This window comes from Macrobrachium rosenbergii, chromosome 25 (genome assembly GCF_040412425.1).
Source record: "Macrobrachium rosenbergii isolate ZJJX-2024 chromosome 25, ASM4041242v1, whole genome shotgun sequence".
In the NCBI taxonomy this organism is placed as follows: Eukaryota; Metazoa; Arthropoda; class Malacostraca; order Decapoda; family Palaemonidae; genus Macrobrachium; species Macrobrachium rosenbergii.
In genome coordinates this window covers 25832935-25842922 of record NC_089765.1, presented here as the reverse complement: position 1 = coordinate 25842922, position 9988 = coordinate 25832935, and the positions used below count along the sequence as shown (strand labels likewise).

Below are 9988 nucleotides of genomic sequence, written 5' to 3'. Positions count from 1 at the left end.
CTTATTTTACGTGGCTAAGAACCAATTAGTTACTTACCAAAGGGACCTACAGCTTATTGTGGAATCCGGACCACATTATAGCGAGGAATGAATTTCTATCACCAGAAATAAATTCCTCTAACACTTCATCAGCCGGCCGGAGACTCGAACTCGGGCCTAGCGAGTGCTAGTCCTCAGCTCTACCGACTCTCCCAACGAAGAGCTTTCATTTTTTTTTTTTTTTTTTGAAGAGGCGTGACAACCGGTATTTCGGCGGAAAATGTAAACTCCCATTTCATAATCTTACATCATTTATATTTATTTACTGTTGACAACAACTATTTGAAAATAGACTTTGTTTCCCAAAGGCCAATAATAATGGACAGAGGAAAAATGATAACGCTGCCTCGACTCTGCAGAACAGGACCACTACCTCTTGAAGCAATAGACCTCGAAGAGGAAGAAGAAAGTGGCCAAGACCATGACCATCAGGTGGATGTAGAAGATGCCTTGCATGTGGTCCATGTTCAGAGGGATTCCTCCTGTGAGGGATGGCCCGCTCTTCTCGGTCTTCTTCCTTTTAGAGTCGTCCTCGGAGCCTGTATCTAAGCTCATCTGTGAACAGAGAAATCCAGGTCTTTTCTTATGAATCTGTTGGGAAACTTTGGAATAAAAAAAAGTTTCTTTTCTCTGAGGTTTGTCGAGAGTTACAACAGCATGCAGGGGTAAGGGTGTCTCCACAGTAAAGTACATGCCATAAATACATATACGTCTGCACTCTGCCTCCCGTAGCACACACATCACAAAACAGGTTGCATACAAGTCCGCGACCTGATAGCTTTAACCAGTGCTTCATACGATTATCCAGCATTTGCCAAAGATTCGCTCCTCTCTGTTTTTATATATATATATATATATATATATATATATATATATATATATATATATATATATATATATAAATATATATTATATATATATATATATATATATATATTATATATATAATACACACATACACTCACACGATAAGTTGCCAAAGTGTGTTTATGACATTCTTTTCTATAGTGCGGACGTACCTTAAGGAATCACGTTTGGAACTCTGCTATTAGAAGAACTGTTATCTCTTTGGTATAATCTCGCCTATGCTCCTTCCATCAGAGCAACCATAGATATGTTAACAAACTCCTAAGCCATAGCACACGTTCCTTGTATATTAGTTTTTTTACTGCAAATTAGTCAGGTTCGTTCACATTCTTGCTCAAAAGTTTCTTCTCATCTTAAAACTCCAGTAGGAAAGTAATTAAAGTTGTACCCTAATTTCGCATTCCGAACAAATTATTGATTACTGGACGCCTAAGGTTGTAATCCTCGGATGCGCCCCCTGTCTCCATTCATCTCTCTCTCTCTCTCTCTCTCTCTCTCTCTCTCTCTCTCTCTCTCTCTCTCTCTCTCACACACACACACACCCATACACTTTTGATTACGTGAACTCTAGTGCCTGTCCTACCACAATCACATTCGTAATATGCCGCAACAATCACTAGTCTTTGTTCACAAGAATCTGATGCTCCACAAACTGCAGTTGTCTCTGCATCGTCTGGCCTACATTATATATATTAGCCATATATCTAAATTGCACAAGCTGTTACAGCTAAGAAGTGGAAATGTTTACTTTGAACTCTGATCTGATCAGTAATGGTCAAAGTCAGCAGAGGTCTATTGACCAAATTACTTCCAAACCTACAACAACATCGGTAAAGATATATGTTGAGTAGAAATTTATTATTACCATTTTCTTCAGCTTAAACGTGTCCAGGAACCACTGTCGCATAATTCCTTGATCAAAAAGAGAAGCTAGGACTTTATCAAAGCTTCTTTTCAGCGGAAAATGTTTTTGCAGAATGATAGCTATGTTGTAGGGCGAAAAACATTCCTGTAAGTAAAAGGAAAACAAAAATATGTAAAGGAACATAAACCTCCAGAAAATGAGACATGCAAACTCGCATACTGTTTTAAGGAGTAAATATATAGTTTGTATCTTCAACAGAACAAGCAGAAATAAGCTACTGACAATTATGAATATTGTCAGGTCATTATTCAACAAAATTATGTCCCTGTGAAGTCCTCTGAAAATGCCATAACGAGAAAAATTGACGAGCTTGAAACAGAGTTTGGAAATGAACTGTCTGAAAATTCTAGCTTAAATGAATACAAGATAAAGAGATATTTTCATGTTGTTCGTGTTTTTTAAGTGTTATTTAGTCTGGAGAAAATGTCTGAGACGACTGACAGTGCTAGAAAGCGGTTGGGGAGGAAGGTATTAATTAAGAAGATTGTACTGTACAGGTCTCACGTAGCAGGGTGAGATCACACTAAGCCTCCTGTACCTCTGAACGTTTTACCACACTTATTGTCGTCCTAAGGAAAGGGCATAAAGCCACTTCAGTTGAAAACCAACCACCGAAAATTGAACAGATGAGTGACGCCGACTCCATGGAACGGCCAGCCAAATGCCTTTAGATAGCCCAGGTCAGAAAAAAAGCAAGGAAGATAACTGGAGGCAGAAAACAAGAGATCAGGCAGGCCTAGTCTGTATTTTGGGTTGATCTCTTATCCAGACACCTATGAGATAGAATGGATGGCAGAAAGGGAAAGCAACTTCACAATTGCTGGTGACTAAATTGCAATACGACAGGGAGGAGAAATTATGTCGAGACACGAGACTCTATTAGACTGTTTTGTTAAGAATAAGAATGAGATTGTAACAAGGTGAAAATTAAAAAGGAACACTGTAAAGGCCGGGAACAGATAAGAACTGTGGCCGTAACGTAACAAGACTGAAAACTAAAATAGAACAATAAAGGTAAATTCAAGAATGGGACTTTTATATGTGAAAGAAAAAGTACTCTGGGGTGAATTATGGTAAATGAGCAATGGTGGCAAACGGTGTTCAACATAAAAGAAGGACTTTTGAAAATATACAAGATAATGGTTACTTCAAGCATGAAAAAGTGATTGGACAAGGTGAAATCATGGACAATGTTTTAGATAAACAGATGACTTCCTGAAAACTAAATTCCCACACTTATTCAAAATTAAATAAGTCGAGTAGGTAATTGCCTTTCGGAACACTGAACGTACTTCATACTAGTGCAACTGAAGATTGCATTATAAGTCTGTACCTTCATAATCCTCACTGATGGTATACCCGGCTGAACTAAGCTAGCTGAATACAAGTATTCCAGGTAGGTGTTGCTTGCCATCAGAACGCCCTTGCCTCGTTCCAGCAAATCGAAGGACGATTCGTAACTCGGCAGACCTTTGTATCGAGGTACCAGACCCTAGGGGAAAGTGAAAATTGGTGAATTACTTTCTGTGGGTGATGGCTAACGGTAAAACTTGAAACTACTACCACGGCCTACTAACCAACCCTTGTAGGTTCGGCAGCTTCCAGTTAACGTGAGGATAAACGTAAAACATAAAAGAATGACGGTAAATACCATGAACATAAACAAAAGACATAAATATACACAAAAACATAACCAAAGGCGGTAAATATTCCGGTCGGCTACTGACGGGAACCAGGCCGCGGTAGTAGTCTGAAGTTTTACCTAACTAACTTTATTAAATTTGCACATTTTTCTCATCGCTCTCCCCATATATATATATACTCATTAAACGTCTGCGGTTACCTGTAAATTTAGTAGCAAGAATTCACTCCAAAGGTAATTACGTAAGACTAATCTAGAGGCTGAAGTTAAAACTAAAGGGCAGGAATTTTAACCAGTTCCTGCTATAAAACTGTAGTTAGTGAACGAAGAGAGCATTTTCCCATTTTCTTTAATTTTCAGTAATCATGCCAAAGAAAACGTTCCCCTGTGTACATCTAGTTAACATAATGCTTTTCGTGTATGGTGTTGATGAAAACATCCGAAGAGGAACCTGTTAGCAGAGGATCTTCTGGCAATTCTCTCGAACTTTGACTTTAGCAAAAATTACCTTCAAGTAAGCATTTCCAGACTGGACCAAGGATTCCTTGAAGAAATATCCGACAGCCAAAATGTCCAGTTGAGAATCATAAAGCTCCTTGAGAGACTCCATCATGGGTCGAGGCCTCTCTACTGTGAGGAACGTGGTCAAGTTACTGCAGTATACCGTGGTCAGGACGAGGCAATACAAGGACAGAAACAGAAACCAAATTTGGGTAGCGGGTCGAAAGGGCACCTTGATTTGTGATACCCGTATTATCATGCTGTATGTGTATAGATTGGAGTATGAGAACGACTGCAGATGTTGCTCTTCGGCGCCGCTGAAAACGGAGAAAATCTTAAGTAGGTTACTTGATATTTTAGCTCACTTTTGTCGCTGTACTATTGATTCATATTTTGCAATTTAAGTTGTAATGCGGTAACATCCAAATCTAATTATTATTGTCCTAACTTATAAGGCGTTACTGTGATCATCAAAGGAGCATAATTTATCATATTGCAGTTACTGTTTGCGCTACTTTCAGTACAGCTACTATTGCATATTTTGTTTGTGCTGTTGTTGCAGTCGTTGTTTCTCTCCTACTAGCGTCGTATTAGCGTTTTTATTGCTGCGTTAGGCCTGTGCACTGACTTACAAAAAATTGGACCCCTTCGCCAGCAGAGCGAGAATTGGGCTGAACACGAAGAAACTGAGGAAAACTGCCAGCCAGGTGCTCTGGGTAAAGGGCGCTGTCAGAGACAGCCACCGGGGCAGAGGAGGCTCTGTGCGGGCCATGAAGCAGCTTGTCTGCAGGAAGACAATAAGGAGACATTGGAACAGTTTAGGACAATAGACCTATAAAAGACTGAAATATTGAGACAATCTAAGGCACTGGATTCACAAAGCACGACAGGACTTTTAAGAACAATGCAACTGTTAAGGGCCATAAACAATATGTCCATTAAGGACACTAGAACTGTTAAAGGCAGTGTGAATGTTAAGGAAAATATGACCCCTCAGTATAATGTAAACTCTAAGGACAATGGGAAATTAGGGACAACTGGAAAATTAAGGGCAATGGTAAACTTTGGGTCAACAGGAAATCAAGGGTCATGGGAAAATTAAGGTCGATGAAAAAATTAAGGCCAGTGGGAAAATTAATGCCAATGGGAAAATTAATGCCAATGGGAAAATTAAGGCCAATGGGAAAATTAAGGCAAAATGACAACGGATTCATTAAGAAAAAGAGAACTGTTAATGAAAATAAAACCCTTATAATAGACTATTCAGAGCAAGATAACCATTATGGCCTTCAGAAACATTAAAGGCGTAATTAAATCAAGGTTTCTTAAAACCATCGTTTGTACGTTTTCATTCTTTTAAAACATATTTCAACACGTTATTTTACCATAGGGTTTTTTCATTTTTCCTTCAGGTGGTGGCCTTTTCTAGCCCAGGCCTGAAGAACCCAGGAAAGAGGGCAAAAGAAAAAAATTTGTGATCTTGTTTATGTTATAGTAGTCATTTTGGCCCAGGCCCGAAAAAACAGAAGAAAGGGGAAAAGGAAGCAAAAAGACAATAAAAATTAAAAATTCTGATCTTACGTCGTAAGAGTAGAAGCGAGAGTAATCGAGAACAGCGAGTTCGTCGAAGTTATTGGTGAGAAAGATGAACGCCATTCCAAAGTGCCCCTCGTTTCTGGAGATTTTCCCCGTCAGTCCGCTCCAGGAGCCGTTGGGGGCCTTGTTCCCCCAGTATTCGCCTGGGGAAGACGAAAAGGTGGTGGGGGGAGGTTAGTATATTTTTCTTCTGCAAATGTTAGAATTTCTGTTTATACGATGTTTCATTATTTTATCACTGCTGTGTATTTTGGCATTTTTGTGATTATTACTATTATCATTAATGTTATTGTTATCATTGAATTTTATGATCGTAATTCTTCTCTTTTTTCTTAAGATTATTGCGATCATTTATAACATTGTTATTATCAATCATCTGCACACTTCTTAAGTGGACTAACTGCAGCGCCATCAGTTTGCTAAGAAAATATCCTAGAAAACAATACCCTATCAATAAAAGGGAGGAAATAAAAATGAAATAGGAAAAATAAGTCTTATTACGCTGGGCTAGGACCTCAAATGCTCTTGTCTCTGATTTCCTACTTCTAGAAGATGACACCATGCCTAACATGAGTATGTTTACCTTTACTCATTTCGACGGTAGTTTTATAGACGAGTTTATGCTGTGCAAGATGATGGCAGTTTCAGAAAGAGCTCATGAGAAAATCATTAGGTTACCCTTCTGTCTTTCAAAAACATATATCAGTGTCCAAGATAATGGTAGGATATGAATGTTATTGACTGTCTTCTAAATTTATAATAGTAGCAGCAGTAGGCGTAATAATAATACTAATAATAATGTAATGGAGAGAGATAATAATGCCACATATTTATCTATTCATTACTATAGCTGACAAACAATATTTCAAGCGCCTTGAAGGACTAGTTATAATGTTAAATATCTTCAGTTATAACAAAACGCGGGGGGGATAGTGCCGTCAGTGCACCTCATGCGGTGCACTGTTTGCATTACTTAAGGTTCTTTGCAGTGTCCCTTCGGCCCCTAGCTGCAACCCCTTTCATTCCTTTTACTGCACCACCGTTCATATTGTCTTTCTTCCATCTTACTTTCCACCCTCTCCTAACAGTTGGTTCACAGTGTAGCTGCGAGGTCTTCCTGCTGCTGCACCTTTTTTGCCCCTGTTTCAAACCTTTTTACTCTCAATTTCCCTTTCACCTTTTTACTCTGAATGACTTTCAGCGCTGAAGGACATCCTGTTACACCTTTCAAACCTGTTTTTACTTTCTGAATGACATATACACCTTTAAAACCTTTTTTCTGTCAATTTATCTTTCAGTGCTGAATGACCTCATAGGTCCTGTTACACCTTTCAAACCTTTTTACTCTCAATATCACTTTCAGCGCTGAATGACATCATAGGTCCTGTTACACCTTTCAAACCTTTCTACTGTTAATTTCTCTTTCACTACTGAATAACCTTATCATAGGTCCCAGCGCTTGGCCTTTGGCCTAAATTCTATATATTCTAATACTACCTTTTGGTGGCCTCTCAATGATGAGGGTGAAGTTGAGAGCCTCCGAGAGGGCGATGGCAATCTGGATGTCACTCCCGAAGAAGCGCCCTGGGTTTCCGTCCTTGTTCCTTTCCCTCATGATGTGGGGCTCGAACTCGAAAGTGATCAGCTGGAATGAGAGGAGCGCAGAAATTTAAGAAAGTCTAATACATAATATACATTTTTATGTATATATATATATATATATATATATATATATATATATATATATATATATATATATATATATATATATATATATATATATATATATATATATATATATATATATATATATATATATATATATATATATATATATATATATATATATATATATATATAAGTAATAAGTTCTTGAAAAGTAATAGAGATTAAAAACTTGTACAGTGGTGAAGATGGTATATTATGTGCCAGTTCTGATGAATGTATCTGGATTCGACAGGTATATACTGTATACGTATGAACATTCTTTAGACTTTGACCTCTCTTCATGGTCAGGTGATTAACGAAACCTCCTTCTAATATACTGAATGTGGGTTCGAACCCTGCTACGCACGTCCGAATTTCTCAATCTTGTTCTTCATTTGGTTCTTAGGCTTTAGAGTGACGAGCGTATCTCAAACGCGAGAAGAATTCCAGTAGTTAATTGGGTATTTTTGATAATTACAATTAAATTTTCATCCGTTTTACGTCTCTTTTTTTCTGCATACATTGCCAGGCACACCGTTGGCTTCTCAGTAGTCGTTTTGACTCGAGGCAGCTTACACCAGACTTCCTAGGTCAGTTGCAAGCTTCGAGAATTGATTATTGGAGTATTTGAGATGAGGCTGCAAGTTTCACGCCCCCATCCCTCTCCCAAAGAATATAGTAGTTTCTTCTCTCTAAAGATTCCTTCTCTTCCCAGGCTTCACTTGGACCCAGTGCATAAATGCTGACAACCGCCCAAGGCAGGGAGTGTGGAATCAGGTATACATGAACACCAAGAAATCGAGAGAAAAATGAAGAGGTGCAAGGTTTTGTCGTCATAAGAAAAAGCAACATGAGGTAATATCGTTTTACCGAAAGCTGACAGTGAACAAAATATCCGGTCATCAGGAAGTTCTGTTCATTCGTAGTGTTTGCACTGAATTTAATAGTCGAAGTTAGAAAGTCATTACTTGTATGTGGCTCAGTATTGCTGAATCCTTACCTGATTAAGATATCTGTCAGTGTAGCTTTACAAAATATTGCCAGTGATAAAAATATTCTCTCGATTAAATATCCCTTTGTTTTCAACTGAGAGCTCGAGATAGCAGAAGCTTCTCCTTACCTTTATGGGAGCTCCTTTTAAATTCCAAATTTTTTCAGGAAAAATCTCATTGTTGGAAGTGAATCCCCGCTTCCTCCATCGATTCGCAAGCAAGACACCTTCTCCCCAGTACAGCTGGTTCCTGTACACCTTCCATTCCTGAGGGTCCTCCTGAAATCAGCAAGTTTTAAATGTAATTATTATTATTATTTTTTTTATTTCAGTAGATGTAACCTATTCACATGGAGCAGTCCCATGGAGCCATTGACTTGAAATTCAAGCTTCTAAATAATGTTGGTTTCAGCTTCCCACCGCAGACCCCAAACCGTGGCAGTAGCTGATCATTATACACAGCCAGTGATTTTTCATCACCCTGGGGAAAACGCGAACCCACGACATCTGAGTGGCATACCACGACTCTAACCACTATACCAGCGGGTCAGCACAAGTCTTTTACTGACGATTGCTTTATCCACGGGAATGTCAGGAAAACTCTCGAACAATAACGGAAGTTGGATGAGAGGTTTTGCAAGGACCAGGTATGCCTTGAAAGTTGCAATAAATAGGAAGAAAAAAAGGTTAGGAAAATTGTGTGTCATAGTCCCAAGCTCAATAAAGAACTAAATGATGAGTGATTAATAAGTATATATATATATATATATATATATATATATATATATATATATATATATATATATATATATATATATATATATGTGTGTGTGTGTGTGTGTGTGTGTGTGTGTGTGTGTGTACGTTTATCACTTCTAGGTTACATCATTTCCCCATAGAACAATTGCCTGTAAATGCGTTACCCTACTAATTCTTAGCAATTCCTCTGGGATGAAATGGTCAGTTCTGTGCCCTCCTCTAACCTGGCTGCCACCAACAACAGTTACCTAATTACCAGGTTCATAATCCACTACTGAGGTGCACAGAGGCACAGTCAAACCTGAATCCTCATGCAGTATCCCCCGAACATTTATATTTAAGCAATAACCTCGTTCCTAGGACGTTCGAGCTGCCCTCTGTAGCTTAATGGACCAAGCATTGACCTATTTCTCCAGTGGTCAGCGGTTCGAATCCCCAAAGAAGGAGGTTAACGACAGGAAATTAGAAAATTGTGGGAAAGTTTCCTTTTACCTGCACAAGACCCGCAATCTGTTCTGTCTTCTTTCCCTTCTTGGAGGAAACGAACTCGTTAAGCTCAGCCGCGGAAAGTCCCACGAGTAAATACCTGTTTAGAAAAGAGAAAAATAAATATTGAGGGAAAGGCAGAGAGTATTAGATTGTTTCAGTCTTTCCATTTCCTGATTTCCCAAATAGGGAAGTGTCACTGAGCCCTGTTGGAAACAGAAACATATCAACACTAAAGGTCCATATTTTATGCTAATTTACTAACTTCTCTCCAGTAGTCCCAACTTACTTCCCAGCGTAATCCCAGGGATCCTCTGTGTCGTCAGCAAAGTCTAGGAAAGGACCTGGGTTGTTCAAGAGAAAGATGTACCCCCTGCACTTGGGCGATTTCCACACGAGTTTCGTGAAATCCTCCGGGGCCTGAACCTCTACTACCTGTTGATGGCAAAAATATGAGCATATGGAAGTACAGAGT

General features: G+C 38.8%; 2 protein-coding genes across 2 annotated transcripts; both read right to left on the bottom strand.

Moving 5' to 3' along the window:
• Positions 1-289: 289 nt before the first annotated feature.
• On the bottom strand, positions 290-4989 carry LOC136852498 (uncharacterized). The gene is made up of 5 exons (XM_067127169.1): positions 4607-4989; positions 3982-4291; positions 3165-3323; positions 1772-1915; positions 290-594 (listed from the first exon to the last, which is right to left on the bottom strand). Exons 1-5 carry the CDS (start codon positions 4744-4746, stop codon positions 409-411), a joined length of 939 nt encoding a protein of 312 aa, XP_066983270.1. The 5' UTR covers positions 4747-4989; the 3' UTR covers positions 290-408.
• A 1887-nt stretch (positions 4990-6876) lies between these two features.
• LOC136852207 (uncharacterized) lies at positions 6877-9738 on the bottom strand. The gene is made up of 4 exons (XM_067126654.1): positions 9731-9738; positions 9520-9613; positions 8398-8547; positions 6877-7215 (listed from the first exon to the last, which is right to left on the bottom strand). Exons 1-4 carry the CDS (start codon positions 9736-9738, stop codon positions 7042-7044), a joined length of 426 nt encoding a protein of 141 aa, XP_066982755.1. The 3' UTR covers positions 6877-7041.
• Positions 9739-9988: the final 250 nt, after the last annotated feature.

What these genes read in the sequence shown, in the direction of transcription:
- LOC136852498 (XM_067127169.1), bottom strand. Translation starts at nt 4,746, where the DNA reads ATGGCCCGCACAGAGCCTCCTCTGCCCCGGTGGCTGTCTCTGACAGCG. An exon ending in CTGGAAATGCTTACTTGAAG is followed by an intron (nt 3,324 to 3,981) that starts GTAATTTTTGCT and finishes ACTTTCCCCTAG; the next exon opens with GGTCTGGTACCTCGATACAA. An exon ending in CATCAGTGAGGATTATGAAG is followed by an intron (nt 1,916 to 3,164) that starts GTACAGACTTAT and finishes TTTTACTTACAG; the next exon opens with GAATGTTTTTCGCCCTACAA.
- LOC136852207 (XM_067126654.1), bottom strand. An exon ending in AGATTGCGGGTCTTGTGCAG is followed by an intron (nt 8,548 to 9,519) that starts GTAAAAGGAAAC and finishes TGCTGATTTCAG; the next exon opens with GAGGACCCTCAGGAATGGAA. An exon ending in TAAAAGGAGCTCCCATAAAG is followed by an intron (nt 7,216 to 8,397) that starts GTAAGGAGAAGC and finishes CTCTCATTCCAG; the next exon opens with CTGATCACTTTCGAGTTCGA.